This window comes from Centruroides vittatus, unplaced genomic scaffold (assembly GCF_030686945.1).
Source record: "Centruroides vittatus isolate TY-2023 unplaced genomic scaffold, ASM3068694v2 contig_767, whole genome shotgun sequence".
NCBI lineage: Eukaryota > Metazoa > Arthropoda > Arachnida > Scorpiones > Buthidae > Centruroides > Centruroides vittatus.
This window is the reverse complement of record NW_027122496.1, coordinates 1171531-1191295: the sequence shown is the minus strand read 5'-3', so window position 1 is coordinate 1191295 and position 19765 is coordinate 1171531. Positions and strand designations below refer to the sequence as shown.

At 28.7% G+C, this 19765-nt stretch overlaps 1 protein-coding gene across 1 annotated transcript; it reads left to right on the top strand.

Moving 5' to 3' along the window:
* The first annotated feature begins 80 nt into the window (after nt 1-80).
* LOC136981540 (facilitated trehalose transporter Tret1-like) lies at nt 81-19470 on the top strand. The gene is given in 4 exon segments (XM_067277846.1): nt 81-182; nt 9273-9519; nt 16829-16861; nt 16864-19470. Coding segments are annotated over 3 exon segments (1404 nt in total). The 5' UTR covers nt 81-182; nt 9273-9275; the 3' UTR covers nt 17991-19470.
* The last annotated feature ends 295 nt before the right edge of the window (nt 19471-19765 follow it).

The following is a 19765-nucleotide window of genomic DNA, read 5'->3' as shown; positions in this document are numbered from 1 at the left end:
AGTTAAAATTTAAAAAAATAATAATAATATAGCGATGCTAAACTATTCCAGGTGGCGTTGAATTAAAATGACGCACGTCACTGATTAATGTGTCGGCTGTTTTTGTGTAAGATACTAGGGCAGTTGATAGATCGTATCGTTAGGAACTATTCTTCGTCTGTTTAAGTCTGGGAGAATTTTAGGTTCGTAATTACTTTTTCATTTATTAAAATGATTTTATTTGATGATACTGATGTGAAATATTAATGAAATGTGACAGTAAATTATTTAAATTAAGTAAGCACTTAAACTTTGTAGATTTATACAAAATATTTAAGCTGCTAAATGCAGTTTATTAACTTAAATTTTACAGAATTAATAGACACATTTTATTACCTCAAGATGCTTCCTGAGAAAATCAGGATATGAATCACGCTGTTAAAATTTAATTTTCATATCTTATCGTTGATGTATAGAGATTTTTATGTAAATATAAAAATGTACAGTGTATATTTCTTTTATTATGTATATATATATTTGGTTGAAGTTTACTTTGGTAGTCCCAATGGCTGTGCGTAGGTTAACTACATTCTTAATAGACGTTTCCTTTTTTCTTTTTAGATATTCCTTTCTTTTGTGTACTCAAAATGTAGTTAACTTAGTCAAACCAACCTAAGCTAACCGAAGCGTGGCCATTGGGACTACCGAGGTAAACTTCGACCGTATATTTTGAATCTCCAAGTAAACAAGTCCTTGGTACCTGTATACTTGGAGGACCCATCAGTCAAATCACCCATGAAAATATTTGACACAGACTTGAAGAGTTGTTGGCTGATACCTTTACTGTTTTATATTAAAGTCATCTGTACAATTGCAGAATTAATTAAAATGGATTTTGTCAATACGAAGAAATTGATGATAAAGTTAAAATGAATATTTTGTGCTCGTAAGTTATTTGATGAATATGATACTGTAATGCACAGAAGATGCCTTTAAGAAGAGATGTGTGAAATCTCTCAGTTGTGCTGCTTCTGATATGTTAATTTGAAAAGTTAGTTTGATATGTCTTAAAACAAATATATATTTTGTGAAAGTCAATAATGAAATCTATATGGATGAATTAGTCACTGTGGTTACTTGGCTGAACTAATTGATGCATCTTTAACAATGGGTGAAGTTTAAAGAACACTAACATAAGAATATAAGAAGGCATAACTTCAACTGTTTAATGAGATAGCTTTAGATGTGGAAAGTGGAAAGATTCTGCTTTCAGCTGTCCACACCTAAAGATGTTCCATTAACCAGGTTGGAACCATTAGCATTCTTACATTTTAAGTTGTTTTTTAAGTTGTAATAAATTAATTTAAAAAAATATTATTTTTCAGAAATACTGAAAATGCTAATAACTTTTTAAATTAATGTTAACATTTTATTCTAAGCAATTTTTTTTATTACCATTTTTCAACAGAGTCCAAAAGTACAAAAAAATTGAAGTTTCCATTTGAATCTGAAGTTACCCCCATCCCCACCCTGGGAGTGGCTTAATTTCTGTGGTTTGAAAGGCCTTTCCATAATAATAAACTTCACATTAAAAAAGTCTTATATGAATATATATTTCAGGGGAGATCTGCAATTGATGTTATAAATGGACTACTCACTATCCTGTATACCTTTATTTAGATTGAATGTGTCACTAGTAAACATATGTTATTCTCCACATTGATTCACATGGTGGTCTGTGATGAATTACCTTGTATTAAAGAGTAATTAAAACTTGTTGTTTATACAAGTTACTGATTTGTACAACTCTTTAATAAATCATTTATATATTTTTTTAAACTATTATTTTAAAAAATAAATTGATGGTTATTAATAAGCAATAATTAATTAGTTTTAATTTATAGAAATATAGATTATAGAATTTAAAATACAATTAAAATAAAGAAATAAAGGATTAAAGAGTTTCTCCTTTAATTCTTTAATTCTTTGTCACCTTTAAGGAGACAAAGACTTTCACCTTTAATTTATCACTTGTGATATTTTTAAACAATGTAGAAGATATATTTTATTTGAAAAAACTTTGTTTAATTGTTAAGTGATGATGGTGAAAAATATATTTTTTTTTAATAATTTATTTTTTATTTATACTTTGTAGTTTACTCATCAGGGTCTGTCTATTACTTACATGTACTGTACAGTTTAAGGGAAAGGGGGTCACAAAAAATTATATCATTGTATAGTACATTATGAGGAGGAGATCAAGACATTGTCAATGCAGACTTTTTAGTGGTGTGAGTGGCATACAAATTTGATATTACAAGCCTTCTTACTAATTGTGTGAATAAACTATCAGTTAGAAAAATATCTGTATAACTTTTTGAAATAATTTCTTCAATGTTAGGAAGTTTTGCCTCATTGTATACAATAGAAAGGGAGGAGGAGGACAAAAGTGGCTCAAAAACTGTATCATCAGGTTTGTGAAAAGTACTTTTTGTATGAAGATATTAAAATAGTTAATTAGTACACTAAAAAGACTAATTTGTTCATTCAATATTTTGGTTTGTTTGTGTTTTGTCAAATTCTTTTAAGAGCATGTTAAGTAACATATCAGAAGTGGCCTTTCCATCTAAATAACTTATCTATCAGGATAAGACTTTTAATACATGTTTGAAATGAGATCAAATATGTAAAATTATTCATAATTAGTGTATTTATTATGAAAACTTATACAGAAATAAATTACAGAGTAAATTATGTTGTAAGAAATTAATTTTTGCTATAGAATTTAGATTTTTAGGTTGTATTACATGAGTCTTAGCTTAAAAATTAATTTGGTGCTATCATTTGATTATGTTTTGCTTTTACAAAAGTGCACAAGTTTAAATGTGTTTTTTGGCCAATGATGATGAAAATGTCTTGTCAACTTTTCAATTAGAAAAACACAATATCAAAATGGAATATTTTTGTTTTTAAATAAAAATATTAACAAAATTTGCATGTTTTACTGTTTGTAGAAAATATAATAATTTTTTTTCATGAAGAAAGTGACATTAATATATCAGCAGATACAAAGCAGTTTGATATTTTACAGAAACACTGAGAAATTGTTTAATTATCTTATTTTACACTGAATATTATCGTGAGAGTCTGTTACATATACAGATAATTGAGGCCATTTCCACATCATCAGTCTCTGAAAATATTAGTAATAAATAAAATCAAATAATTAAAACTATATGACTAAAATTCACAAGTAAAATGTTTACAAATTCCACCCTTTATTAGTACGAGGATGGAATATAATTGATTATATCATAGTTCAAAAAATAAAGTTCAAATTTTTGCTGATTAAGAATAGTTATCAAAAAATAAACATTGAATAATCAGCAGAATCACATTTAATGTTATCACAAAGTATTGTGTTATCATAAAAGATTGTGTGACTACAATCTTGTTATTTTAGATATTATTATTTAATTGTGATCATTTTGATATTTGCTGATATTAATCTAAAAAATTTACCACAAATGATTCCAACTTGAGCACCGGGGTGAAATCTAAATTAAATATTATTTACAGTTTTTATAATTTTTAATTTATCTTTTAGCTGTTTTATCGTGAAATTTTGTGTGTTCTGTTGCAAATTATACCCTCAGCACTATAGCCTGTATAAAATAAAACTAACGACATATATATTATATTGCAAAATTTAAAAATTTTAACTGTTTCTTCAGTATTATCTTTAAAAATTTGATACAGTTGTAATTTTAGAATTGTAATATAAGAGCAAGTCAAAATAAATTTTGATTGACTTTACTGTTAAAGTATACTAGTAACACTAACAGATTCTGGATTTAAATCACTACAAAGAATGGTATTGATACATACAAGGTGTCCATAAAGTCCATGTTCAATTTAAAAAAATTTATAACTTTATTAGTATTTGTGATAGAGAAATTATGTAGAATTTATTGGAAATAAGAAAATATTTTTTTTGTTTTATTTTATTAAGTTTCCACATGTCTGTCATCATTAGTAATACAAAGAGTAATATGATTTTGTTGTTATTTAAAGCAGTGGTTCTTAACCAGTGTTCTGCGGAACACCTGTGTTCCACAAACCTACCTCGAGTGTTCCACGAAAGGAAAGATTTTAAAGTTTTTATTCAAATTTATTTCCATTGCTATATTCGTGGTTCCTATGTACTTGGAAAGTCAGGGAATTTGTCTGCTTAGCTGCTTTGTTTATTTTGTTTGCGGAATATGGCTGACCAAGTGTGGCCATCTGCAGGCAGCAAGAAGTAATGCTGCAACCTTTATTACGAATGTAGCAGAATCCATTTTTCTATTGAAATGTTTTTAGTATTAGAATACACCACTAGATGTACAAATTTGTCTTTTATAAAATTTTTGTGTCTTGTGCGCATAACTGCTTTCCTCATCTGATATGATCAAAACCATCTTCCAGAAAAACTGAAAATTTTTCCAGGCACTTAGTGCTGAACCTTGCACAATTGCATATAATGAGTTAATTTTATGCATGTAATAAGTCTTGTTTATTGTTCTATTGTATTGTAAGAATATATTTTAAAATCACTCAAAATCAGAATTTTAAATCACATCAAATTGTTTAATTTTTTAAAAATTTTATTAATGTTTTGACAGTTAGTACAAAGGTTTACTTTTACTGACAGTTGCAGGTCACTTTTAAAACTAACATCAATTAATTTTTGTGAAGAATTATTATAAAATACAACACTGAGGAGAGCATTCCAAAACTGGGGATCCAACAGTCCCTAATATAATATACTGCCAGATCAATCAGCACTTTTAAATTTTAAACATTTTCAGATTTTAAAAATGCTTTATCATGAATTTTAGAGAATAATCTGCAATACTCTTGATAATGTAACATCAATTAAAATTTTTCCAAAATATTTTAACTCTTTCTGAACCCCCCTCCCATAATTATTCTTCACACTCTCAATTGAGGTAAGGTGTCAATGGATTTATTTTAAAAAATGAGAACAAAGTGCAAAAATTGACAAATAATACCAATAAATTACAAATATTTATCATTTTTTATTTTAATAATTTTTATTGTGTAACAAAACATAATTTATTTCTTTCCGGTATATTAAAATTTTTATAAAATTTATTAAGGTATAAATTTATACTTTTGTAACAGATTACAGAGTTCATTAATTTCCTGCACTTTGATACATACAGTGATACCTCTGTTTTCGTCTGAAAACAATTGGTGTAATCCGAAACAGACAAAAACCGAGGCAATTATTTCCATATGAATCAATGTAAATCAGTGTAAATCCAATTAATTGGTTCTAAATACTCCAAAATACATACCAAAAGTACATTTTATAGAGAATAAATATAGTGTTTAATACTAAAAACAATAAGAAATGAATATAAAAGACTAATGTAAATAATAAATGAACATTTAACATGGCATTTCCCATAATGGAGATGAAAGGAAAGCAATGGAGTTGGGCCTATTCAAAATCTCAGCATCAATCCAGCAAGATGATGCCAAAAGTGACACAATTGCTGGCGTTTTCTAGAGAACACAAACGCTGACTGCCGGGAATTTTGAGAGAGAAAAACAATAAAAATGGCAAGTAATGTGGTCTCCCACGTTATGTCAAATTTATTTTTGAACTTATTTAATGAGAACAGCTTAATGAAAAATGAATATTTCGAAAAGATAAATAGGGAAGATTTTTTAAATTTCCATAAGAGTTTTAAATAATTAAATCAATCCTAAGATTACACTTTAACGTCTAAAAAAATTATGGGATGTTTTACATAAACATACTAGTATATTAAAATATTATAATAATATACTAACTGAATATTAATTTATTCAGGGTTTATTCATCAACAAATAAATTAAATTCAAAGTTGTCAATGCAAAATTGGCTCTTACAAGACTTATGATGGCTGCCATCTTGTTTGCTGGTGTATCCAGCACTGAAAAGGATGCTTGCAGTTTGCCGGAAGCACGCTGGCAGCAACTGGAAGTCATCTGAGATTTTGAACAGAGGTGCTGAGAGGTGTTGGCTGCATGCTGAGATTTTGAATATGTCCAATGTTTGGCTAGACGTGCAGGGTAATACTCACACAATAAGAAACACCACCACACTGAGCAGGAAAACGCATGGTTTTGCAAAATTAGCAGCAAGGTCACATGGGCATGCTGATGGAATCCGAGGCAACCAATGAAAACAGACAAATTTTTCACAAAAAAAATCAACAAAAACCGAAACAGACAATAACCAAAGTCAACGAAAACCGAGGTATTGCTGTAGTTTAATAATTAGTTTAATAGACATAAAGTTGAGTAACAAATATCACTGATTTTGGTGAATTTAGGGCTAAAAAACTGTCAACATTAATCATACCTGTAGTAATACTGTGGTATGTTATAGTTTTGAATATCAACTAGGTAACCTGATTGCTTTTTACGTGGGAAAAAAATGCTTTATTTGAAAATTTTTAAATTTAACTTTTTGTTTAAATTATGTTGCTGTTAAAAACAGTTGCCCCTTTTGTTGAAAGATTGGTTTTAAAATTACGTTTCTAAGTCAAGTGTTCATCTTTTTTAAGCACAGTACAGTACTATTCGTATATCAGAGAATACTGTTTGTTGATTTTGTGCTTTCTTGTATTTACTAGATTTACATACAAATAATAATAATAAATGATGATAAAATAAAAAAGCTCACGTTTTGTTTGTAAATTGCTTATTTTTTCATTACATTGAAGTTGTGGATCCTATCAAACATTTTTCAATACAGAATGCATGTACTTTTTTGCACAGTTTCTGGAATGTATCAACTGTGAAAAAAGAGGGATAGATGTACTTGATGTTCACAGTAAGTAAAATGCTTCTTTCTTACGTCGATATTCCACACCAAAAGAAATGAGGATCAGGGAATTTGGACAAAGTTGATCTGGAAAAGTCAGGGAATTCAAAACAAAAATTTGATCCTATTCTGTATATTCGTAGATAATTCCATGTTTTTATTTTCTTTAATATATTAAAGTTTATTAGTTTATTGCTTCGTTGTTTCCTGAGAATAGTAAACATGGAATTGCTTATTAATTTTTGTATGTATTGATGCTAAAGCTCCGTGTAATAAAAAGTATATGAATGGCGTTCCACGGCCTCAGAAGGTTGAGAACCACTGCTTTAAAGTTTTGAAAAATTGTTAAATTATTGTATTGAAGAGTTACTAAATAAATTTACTTAAAAATAGGTACATTACACTTTCTAATACTTGTTACAGATTTTTTTGTATCACAAATACTAAGTTATAAATTTTTTAAATTGTACACAGACTGTATGGACACCCTGTATATCTTAAAAGTTGTGTAAAAATATGACACTGGCTACTAGGCCACAATGAGCAAATGTCATCTGCTGCCCACTAAAAAAAAGTGGTTGATCATGACAAACAGTATGCAGCACTGAAATGTTGAAACAGGTATATGGCTAAGCTCTTCCATGATCCATAGCATATCAATGATTCAAGGCATTCTCTAAAGCCCAGGAATCAATTGCAAAACAGGACAGATCTACTGACTCCTGTGAGTGTGTTGATGACAAGAAACAGTATCAACAGTGATGTCACATAGTTATAGACAGTATTATCTATTGTTACTGCACATGCTATTGGGATCACATGTAGGAAATGCCACACAATCTCTTAGCCAATAGTTGGTGGCTGAACCATGACAATGTATTTCTATATGGTGCTAATGTAATGACGAACTTTCTTATCGGTAAAAAAAAATCAATGTGTTTTTCCTACTTTACAATCCAGATTTGACACATTGCAAATCTGGCATTGCAAAATTGCATTTTTTCCTACTTCCAGCATTGAAGTCAAAATTACAAGCAATTTATTTTCCATCCACAACAGCAATTGTCAAAGTATTGAAGGATTTTTTAAGGACTGGTAGAAATAGTGTTAGAAGTGCATTGAATTCATGAGGAATATTTTGAAAAAGACTAGTCACTATGCCCCAAAGTAATTATCATGTGAGGAAAAATCAGTTCAGTTTGTTTGTCCTCAAATTTGTTAAAAGAAATAGTAAGATATTTATGAAATAATAAATTTAAATTAACTGTAATCACTGTGATTATAATTTTATAACAAGTATAAATGAACATAATGCTATAAATAATTTCAATGGCTATTTTATTATTGTGTACAAATTTGAATTTAACCATTAAAAATAAAAATTAAAATCTTTCATAACATTCACAACAACTCAATTCAATTAGTATTGACAAACAATCCACCTGATTATTTATCAGGCTATATTAAGGCTGAATTAATAATTATATATAAAGCATTTTGGCTAGAATTGGCAGTTATGCTGCCATATCATATTAAATTTAATAATTAGGAATAAATTCATTTTTAATTTCAAATTTAGAATATTCTGAAAGAAAAGAATTGGCTTAGAGCAGAACTCAAACCTGTAACTGCATGCTTACCATGCAGATATGTTGCCAGTTGCCCTATCCAGATCTCCATCCAATCTTTGCTTTCAGAGCTGTTAATTAATTTAGATATAACTGGTGGTCATTCACTTATTTAATAATTATATATAAATTAGGCTTAATTAGCATTAAATTATAAAAGTTTATTTTTAGTTATTTCTTATGATGATAATATGATTATTATGGTGTTATATAAATACAATATTCATTGGCAAAATGCAGTCTGCTAAACTACACGGAAGTGAAAACAGTTAAATGAAACTAATGATTTTATCATATTTGCATGCTGTTAGTGTACATAGCTGTGTTTAAAGTTCTATTTGATGTATATTTAGTATTTCTACTTTATGTAGTATGATGATGATGTAAAATGTTTCTAGACTATATCTGTATGACATATGCGAAAGAAATAACTACAGGTACAATAAATACTTTAACCATTTTTCACAGGATTTATTTAGTACTTGTGCTTTATGTACTTGCAGAAAATATCTACTCTGGCAAATTCAATATTATTATTAATTATATTTAATAAAAAGCAATGTCTTAAGTTTAGTAACAAGATTACAATAAAACACAATGAAAATCATGAATTGTTATGTGTTGAGTTAATTCTTTTGAAATTTATTTAAGAAAATTATTTTTTACTGCAATATCATATTTTGATAATTTGTTTATTATTTTATTATTTAAAAATAAATAAATATTTTCATTAGATTTTTTTCATTATTATATAATGTATAATAACTTATAATTTAATTTAGAAAATGATGGAAGAAGAAAATCTGTATATACCAGAGACTCCAACAAAGAGAGGACATATTTATTTTGTTGCAGCAGCAGCGTGTTGTGGTTCTGTTTCTATGGGAACAGCCTTAGCTTATTCATCGCCTGCTATTCCTCAGTTAGAGAAAGCAACTTTCGAAAATTCATTCCACATCGATAGCAGTATTGCTTCTTGGTTTGGAAGCACTGTGGCAATTGGTGCTATGTTTTCAGCACTAATAACAGGTGAGATCTCTTCACATCCAAATCTCTTGTTTTTATGTAAATAATCATTTAAATTTTTATCATTCGAAGCTGCAATGCCATAATGATCTAAATGCCAAAAAAGAAACTTTTCAGGATAGGTAAAAAACACTTTTTCTAATGGATGAATTCATTTCAATTTTACAATAAAATGGCAAAAAAACTCTTTAGGTTACAAATTCTCTGGAATATCAAAACAATGTAAATATAAGCCATAATGTTTTAAGTGCCAAAAGTCATATCACTTGCACTCTGGTGCTTTAAACGTTATATCTTTACATAAATTTATCTTCAAAATACAACCACTTAGTGCTAATATCACACAATATTTTTTTGTGGCAGAAAACATTGAATTTAGAGTTCAATTCTTTAATAAAACATATTTAGAGAAAAATGGCATTTACAACGTAATGGCATTGCACGCTTCATTTATATTATAATTATATACAGTGGAACCTTGGTATATGTCTGCTCTAGAATATGTCCAATTCGGAATACGTCCTGTTTGGACGAAACAAATTTTGCTCGGTATACGACTTAATTCAATTATATGCGCCATCTATGAACAGGTAGCACTATCAGTGTACTAGACCAGACTAGATGTTCGCAGTGCCACGGTCTATAACTTTGTTAAATTTCTTCTGATTTTAATTTGTAAGTAAAATTTTATTGTTTTTATTAATCATGAATTGCAAAAAGGCAAATGAAAAGCAACAGAAAACTAAAAAAATGACTAGAATCATAATGGAACTGAAAAAAAGAGATTGTTGAGAAATATGAAGGTGGCATGCATGTCGAGATTTAGCTGTTACATACCGTATTCCAAGAATGATGATATTGACAATGGTGAAAAATAAAGACATTATCAAATCTGCTAATGTTGCAAAAGGGGTTAAATCAATTTCTAAACAGATTATTAGTGTTAAGAAAAGTTTGATTTGATTTTGATTTAATGATTTAAATAATAAATACAATATACTGTAATAACTTTAAAAATCTATAATAAAATTTATTTTTTTATTAATGTGCTCAAACAGTGTTTAAATTATTTTACAACCCCATTAATATATCATATCAAGAGGGGTTTTTTTTACATGAGAACGGATTAATCATTTTTACATTACTTTTTATGGGAAAGGTTGGTTTGACATACGTCCTATTCGGTATAAGTCCAAATGTTAGGAACGGATTAAGGTCATATATCGAGGTTCCACTGTATTTAATACTAAAAAATATATTATTGTTCTAGAAAGACATTCAAATTCTGAAAAAAAATGATGATAGATATTTTAATATTGATATCTTGTGTTTATTAATATTTTGTTTTTGTTATTTTTTTTATATTTTAGGAAGAGTTGAAAAATGATTGTATAAAATCAGCCAAATCGACGGGGCAATGATGAATTAGAAATAAAATTTATGCCAGAAACAACCTAAACAGATATATCACTGTATCATTATAAAGCATAATGTGTCAACTAGTTGTGAATGTGTCCCGTTGGTCATTTATAAATGATTTCAATTCAAATTTAATTAAAATTCTTTTGCACATTCCATTCTGGAACTCAAAGCATTCCATTTCAAACCTTTAACCTGAATCAGATGTTAGAAGTAGACCAAATACATTTGTGATGGATTTTCACCCATATTCTAGGCCAGGGATGGGCAACTTGCGGCCTTTATTAATATTTTTTGTAGGCCCACGTCGCATAAAATATGAATAAATATATAAGCTTAAGGAAGTATGCAGCAAAAATTGAATCATTATTTTCTACAACTTATGTACATGAATAGTTTTTCTGCAATGAATTTAGTAAAAATTAAAACAAGAAACCGGCTAACAGACACCTCGAAAGTAATTTAATTAGTCACTAACAGTGACTAATATTTAACCAAATATTTCCGACATATTATGTTTACATCAGTTCCAGAAGCTAAATTAACTATACCTATGCAAATTTATAATTATATATGAATAAATAATTGTGATTTACTGACTTTTTTTTTTTCTCTTTTCTCTTGTATGTGGCCCGTGTCAGTTCAAAACTTTTAAAATGCAGCCCTTACATAGAAAATGGTTGCCCATCCCTGTTCTAGGCTAATTCAAAATTGGAGTGTTTATAATTTTATATCACTGATTTTATCCTACAAAACTGGAATAATCAATGGCATAGTTCTCACAAAGGCAACCTAACCAGGCAGTTTTTCCCTACTGTTGACAACCACTAGCTTATTCCATAATAACAACAACTTTCTAATGCAAATCCTGCTAGACATGGTAAATTTAATAGCTACTTGGCAAAATTTGGACTAAAAGCCAGTCTTTTGTAACTATGATGATGGTTTCATAGAATCTGTTCAACATATTTTTTACTGTCCCATGTGTTTAAACGAGACTAAGTTTGCTGTTAAAATTGACAAACAAGGTCTTTCTGGTATTTTCGAACTTTATCAATCAAATTTTTAAGAAGAATTCTCAATGGAAGACATTCAAGTTCTGTAACATAAGCTATATATTTTTAATTTTTATCACCTCATTCATACTTTGTATTACTGTTTTGTTTTTAGTGTTGTACTCCTATTTAGTGGTGCATTTAATTTCTGTCTATATCTAAACATGTATCTGTCTAATAGTTTCCATTTTGTATGACAAATTTAAAATTTTATTTTTATTTATTTTCACATCTGCATAATATTTTTAATGTCTTTCTACCTATACACTATAACTAAAACTTTTAAGCAATTAAGTTTTTAATTTATTATAAACTTTTTAATATTTAATATTACTGGAATAAATAATATATTATTTTAATACAAATTAAAATATTTATAACTTATATTTGACCGAGTAGTAATAAAATAGTTGTTAATTCAGTTATATAAATTATATTTTTATCGAACATAAGTAAGTAAAAAGACCTGTATAGTGATTACATTTTCTGATATTATAATGCAATCGGTGATTATACTACTACATGATTAACATTAAATGACTAATGCATTCATTAATGATCATTGTGTAGAGTTTTTGATTTGTTTAAGCATTACAAATGTGATCGGTGATGTTAAACTTTTTGATTTATTTAAGCATCACCAATCACATGATTTTATTTCAGTATACAGTTAATAGATAACAGAGTTAGAAAATTCAAAAATATCTTTAAAAAGCCAATAAGAAATAAAATATTTAAAAAAATATGAATAAAACAGAATTTAACAGATTATAAATATTGTTGTGGAGTGAATGAAGATGGACAATTGTCAAGAAGAAATAATAAGCAATATTTAGTAAAATTGAATAAACATAATGACCCAAGTTCTAGAACAGACTAGTTCCATAAGTGTTCAAGTTTTCAAATGCCTTTCTAAAAGATATCATAGTCTGCTCATTGGCTGAAAGCCATAGGTTGGAAGACCAAAGACTATTTCAATATATTGTCAAGTCATTAAAGTAATTTTTCTCTTCCTGTGGAACATCAGTAATATTTGATAGGGAAATTTATGGAGCAACACTGTATAGGATCCTATATATTATAAATAAATGACACAAAGTTTAAATATATGCACACTAGTGATGGGACGATATCAAAATTTCTCCCGATTCTGATTCTTTTGAATAGTTTCTAAAAGTTTATTTTTGTTTAGAAAAATTAATGTTTTGCATTATGAGCACAGTACATTCATTAATAAATAAACATCAAGCTTAAGAATGGAAAATCATTGGGAAATCCAGAATCAATCGTTCGAAAAAAAACTTGAAAATTCTCCATTTATATATCGATATGCATGCTTTTATTGTGTACTTCAAAACAAATTTGTAATCTTATTTCAGATAAAGTTAATATTGCGACACTGCCCCCAAAGAAATTTTTCAAAGAACTATCTCATCACGTCACTTAGGGCCACCATCTTTGGAAACTGTTTTGTTGGCCGACACGATGATCAGGGGAAGATAAATAAGGAAATGTGCATCTTTTTTAATGCTTCTTATAATCGGTACGCCTTGTAAATTTTTTAATTACATTGTATTTAACATTAAGTGAGGTTCGGAAAATGATGCAATGTTTGTCACCCCCGAATGACAAAATTGACATTAAAAAATAATTTCTCACTGTTAAAACAAAGTTTTTACTTCGTGATTATTGAATGTTTTTCTTCTGTGATTTTTTTTTATTTTCAAATATAATTCTGAAGATAAAGTTTTTTTCTTTAAAGATTATCAAATTTTCTATTTTCAGAAATTATTATTATTATTATTGAGAAGTGTTTGGAAAGAAATTTTTACTATAATTATAGTGTTTCACTTCAACCTTCCACTAATGTATTGTTTAAGATTAATAACCATGCAGTTTTTGAACTTTTGCAATACATTAATGTTTATGCACTAGGTTGTTTTAATTAAGATTTTAGTCTTTGTTAATTTTTTACTTTTCAAATTGATATTTTATTATTTATTAATAGTTGGACAAATAATCAATTCAACAAAATATTTGAAGATTTATTGAAAATAATATTGGAAAAAGTTTTGAAATTTTTGAATATAACATTGGAAAAAATTAAATATGAATACTATAAATACCTCTAATATTGTATCACACACAGACAACACCTCTGGTTTAATATGTAACAAGAAACGAAGCAGACTAGATCTGAAAGTGTTTTATATTCTTCTTTTCATAAATAAGTTTGCAGTAGTTGAGAGTGAACATAATTATTGATTCAGCTATTGTAAAGATAACAGTACCTAAAAAGAAGGCATGGTAAAAGTTAAAAAGTTTGAAATTTCATTTCTTGGAATTTAGTAAATTGCTTTTCTTTTTACTTTACTATATACTGTATTTATTCATATATAAAACTGTGTATTTGCATTTTTTACCAGATGCTCACCTTCTGGTGTTTAAAAACAAAAGTATTCTATCTGGGTCATTTGAATCGTTCTTCTATATTGTCAGGAGTAAAGATGAATAGCAATAGGAAAAGCAAAGCTTTTGAATTAAATTCGAAAATTACTTTTGGAATTCATTCCCACGTGAAAACGATGATTATTTGGAAATCAGAATTCGGAGGAACTTGTAAGTTTAATCGACGAAGAGTGAATTCGACTGTTAATGAATTGGCAAAAAAGGTTCCCGATTGTCTAGGTTTACGTGAACAAATTATGTTGTTGATTTTACGAGATTTTTCCTCGAAGTTTAAAATGCTAGTAATTTTTGCGGGACAATGTGTGAATTTACATGCATTTGATATTTTATTTGTGATTAAACGAAATAAAATTAGAATTGTATTAATAAATCTAACTTTCTTTATTTTGATCTTTAGAGTCACGCCTTGTCCTATATGCAAGGTTGTCTTATATGTGAGTAAATATGGTATTAATAAATAAAGTATTTGAGGAGGTTGACTGCTAGGCCACCCTACAATCTCCTTGCCCTCCAATCTGCCCAACCTGAAATAATTCGTCTCCCTATACTGATTATTATCGGGGAGTTTCTTTAAATATGAATTGATTGTTCATAAGTAATTACACATTCTCATTAAACTTTTTTCTGCTTTATATCTTACTGAAAATTTATTGCTAAATTTTATAAATTGGTTTGGATAAATTTGCAGAAAACACACTCAACTAAACCAATGTTCTGCCCCACTCCACCTTCTTGGAACAAAACTCCTAGTACTGTTAACTGTATTCAAATGTTCAAGACTTGGACAAGCACTTTTCTCAAATTTGAATGTGAACCATCTCTATTTAATAGATACATTTGATTGTGTGAAAATTGTTTTTCATCTATGATTGAGTGAGTAGTAGACTCAACATTCAAAACTCCTAACTGATATTGCTATATCTGGAGTCTTAAAAATTGAAAATTTATTCCTATTTACATGAAACCATATCCATTTTCTTATTTCTCACAATGAAGTGTAATATAAATGAAACAAGGCCGGTCATTTATATTACACTTCATTGTGAGAAATTAGTAAATAAATTTTCATATTTGATTCTCTCTTGATACCTGTGACAAGGCAGTAAGAGGCAAGGCTGCTCAGTATTGCCAAGTCCAGTTGTAACTAAACTTTGTTTCATTATCCATTATGTAAAAATACATGTAAATCAAATTATAGCAACCACGGTAAACTTACAAAACAAGAGACAATGCCTAAATAAAACTATTTGACAGATTAGCTGTGGAATTTTTAATGTGGTTCAAAGAAGCTTTAAAGAAATTTTGGATGTTTGAAAAGTCAAAATATTTTTTATTGAATTGATATGTATTTAATATTTGTTGCTTAAACACTATGTAGTGTAATAAATTTGAACACTTGACATTCTTTCATCTTTATTTTAGTTCAGTTGATACATGTTTTAAATTACACGTTTCGGGTGTCACACGCCCCTCTTCGGCCAACTAAAAAAATATGACAGAGTTTCAGATTATTACACTATGTAGTGTTTAAGCAACAAAGAAGAATTATGACATGGTTTCGGATTATCAAATGTATTTAACATTTTGAGAAATTAATTCTATCATAATGAGACAAGTATGCCTTGTACAACATGGGGACATCCTTGTACAAAATGTCATAATTTTTAAGTGCAAACACTATTTGATGATTTTTTTATTCAAGCAATCACTAGGGAATTTTAAAATATTGAAATTTTCAATGTTGTTTCATCCTTTTTTTCCAGTTTTCTTTAATGATAACTGATTGTACAATTTTTCTTTTTCCTCGTTCTAGCTTCCTATAAACCACTTGTCGTCATTAGTGATAGTGCTCTAAAGAACCTGAAAGATTATTGCTATGTTTTGTTCTTATAGATTAAATTAAAAGTTACTACATAAAAAGATTAAACTTTTAAAGGCAAACACAAGTAAATGAAAATATCTCATTTTATTTTTCAAAAGTAGAGAAAAATCAAGACACTGTGGATATCTCAGATTAAGGTCAACAGTAAAGTTCAGATGACAACAATATTTTGCCTATCTTCATTTAATGGTGTTTAGCAATGAAGAAAAAATTAATATTAATGTGCAATACCTTTGATTATGATTGTTAGTTAATTATTGATTGATTGCTTTAATAAAGATATTCTTAATTAGCAAAAGTTTACTATTTTTTGTAACTTTTGGAACCTAAACCTGTTTTGTACTAGTCCTTTTTGCATAACACCATACTTTTTCAGAACCTAACTACCACGTTATATGAGGATAGCTTTAATCTAAAATAATTACTAATTTGACTATATTGTACACTTTGATAACATCTATTTATTTATTTATTTTTTTTTATTTAGGTTCATTGGCCGAACGACTCGGGAGAAAGACCGTGTAATATTTTCCTCGGCTCCTTTTGTGCTCGGATGGCTGTGTATAATATTTGCGAACTCTGTACCTCTGCTGTTACTGGGTCGAATACTGAACGGATTTGCCATCGGCATAATTTCCTTAACCGTTCCCGTTTACATAGCAGAAACGTCACCACCGACCTTAAGAGGGTTATTGGGATCGTGTATACAATTATCTGTTACTATAGGAATGCTCTTTGTGTATTTTGTTGGCATATATACTAATTGGAAATTACTGGCTGCCATCAGTGCAATTTTTCCAACGCTGTTCTTAATATTAATGTGTATCGTTCCCGAAACACCTCGGTGGTTACTGGCAAATCATCGATATTCGGAAGCGATTCGGGCTACGAAATTTATTAACGGTTCTCGAGTAAATGCCGAGCAAGAATGTCACATTATAGAAATGAAAATAAGAGAACAGTCAAGTGAAAGAGCATCTATCAGAGAACTATTTCAACCCCATATTTTAAAATTATTTTTATTCAGTTTAGGATTAATGTTTTTTCAGCAGTTTAATGGAATAAACAGCTTTTTATTTTATACCCAAGGTATTTTCAAGACCGCTCAAGTGAAAATTGATCCAGATTACTGCACGACTATCGTTGGTGTTATGTTAGTTATTTCAACTTTCATTGCCAGTATCTTAATGGATTATGCAGGAAGAAAAATCTTGCTCTACATCTCAGGAAGTGTAATGTGCATTAGTGTTACTTCTCTTGCAACCTATTATTATATAATGCACAAAAAAGGATATTTTGAATACAGCTGGATAACATTACTGTGTCTGTGTGTCTTTGTATGCGCATTTTCGTTAGGGTTTGGCCCGGTGCCATGGCTGATGATGGGCGAACTTTTACCACTAAGAGTGAAAGGAATAGCTTCTAGTATCTCGACGATGTTTAATTGGACTTGCGTATTTATTGTCACCGGAGAATATCATACAATGTTAGACTCTATGCACGATTATGGGACATACTGGTTTTATGGAGCTTTCTGTTTTCTTAGTTGTATATTTGTGATATTTCTTCCCGAAACTAAAGGAAAAACTTTGGAGAGTATTGAAAGAACATTTCTGCTGAGTGAAGACTTATCAGAAGGAATTAATTGATGTAAAGATTGAATTTTTATATAAATAATCATTAAGTTAATTAAAGCTTTTATTTAAATTATGAATTGATCTTCAAGCACACAAGCAAAGAATATAAAAGTAAATATGAAGTTTTGATGGTCAAATCATCACTCTTAATTTAAAATAGTTTTCCATAGTATCTTCATTTTAAAGAAAATTTGGCTAGAAATGGTAACATTTCTGTTTTATGCAAACTAGATAATATATGACCACCTTAAAGAATTCAAGATTTTCTTTTATATTAAATGTTTAATGCTACATTTAGCAGTATTAAAAATGTATTTTAACAAAAACTTGTATGTTGAATTTGGAGATAGCCAAGACAGTAAAGATACCAATTTGCCTCTTCGAGGGACACGCATTGAACCCTTTGAATCCAGTCAGCTCGGAAGCTGACAGATTCTTGGTGACCTAACAGCTAGCTGCTCTGTTATGGGCCTGGATAAACTGTGATGAACTTAACTTCACTCTGAGTAAGTCTTTGTCCTACAAGCAGAATAAAAAATGTATCTACTACCCAATTATCTATCTAGTAATGTAGCTCACTCAGGAAATTTCCTGTCTTATGAAGATTTTACTGTTTTGAAATAGGAGAAATCTTTATTTTACTTTTGTAGTTTTTAGCAGGCAACCTCTGCCAATATAATAATACTTTTTGACTAATGTAAGAAGGCTGTACATTGGCATCTTTTTAATAGTCAACTGGATAACTATCTTCTATTATTTGATATTTTACATCTTTACAATAATACTGCTCTCATTACAAAAAAAATAAGTTCTACTGCCATACATACTGTATAAAATAAAATTTTATAACAGTTGTGTATTCAGAGATTGATTCCTAAATATTTTTTACAAATAATTCTGATGGTGTAATGACAAATTTAAAATCTAAATCAAAGATTGTTAGACAAGTGATATCGAAGCAATCGAACGAAACGTTTACATGCGGTTTGTTTGCCCCTCGACTCTGTAGTAAACAGATCGAAATTCAAGCTTAGCCGGCTCACGGCATGCCAAGGCTCTTCCTTGCAAGTAAACTTTTCACCCGATTGCTTTGAACTGCATAATGTCGGACCGTTATTCTGTTCAAATCGGTCACTAGATATTTGCTTTTATCATCATTTAATTAAATTTCTGAATTTTCACATATCATCTGATACCTAAAGTTCTACCATTGTGTTATAAAGCTTTCATGTCTATACAAAGATGGATTTTTTTACATGCATATAATAATTGGACATTTTAACATGTAGATTTTTGCATCAGTGTATAATGTGAAATCTCTTTTATATAATAGTATTTAAATTATGTACAATGAGAGAAATTTTTATTTTACATATATCAATATATCTGTATTCAATTAGTCAGAAATATAAAATTAAATTGTAAAGAATCTCAATGAATAGAATGATTTATGGATACATTTTAAAATATAAGTATTAAATGTATAAGATAATTGGCTTGTTTCATTCTCTGATTTCAAAGACACCACACAGTTCATTTGCAATGAGTTCTATCATTGGAATTCTCATTTGTGCATTCACTACATCAGCCTACTGCTCAACAATTGCAGTAAGCTGATGTATTAAATGCACAAATGAGTAAATAAGGAAAAAATTTATCGGGTTTACACTATTACTCACTGTGAATTACATAGTTTAAAGAGTATTTTATTCTATAATTAAATATCATGAAATAATCATAAACCTTCCTTTTCACAGTTCTTCCAAGAGTGCAATGTCCAGAATCTA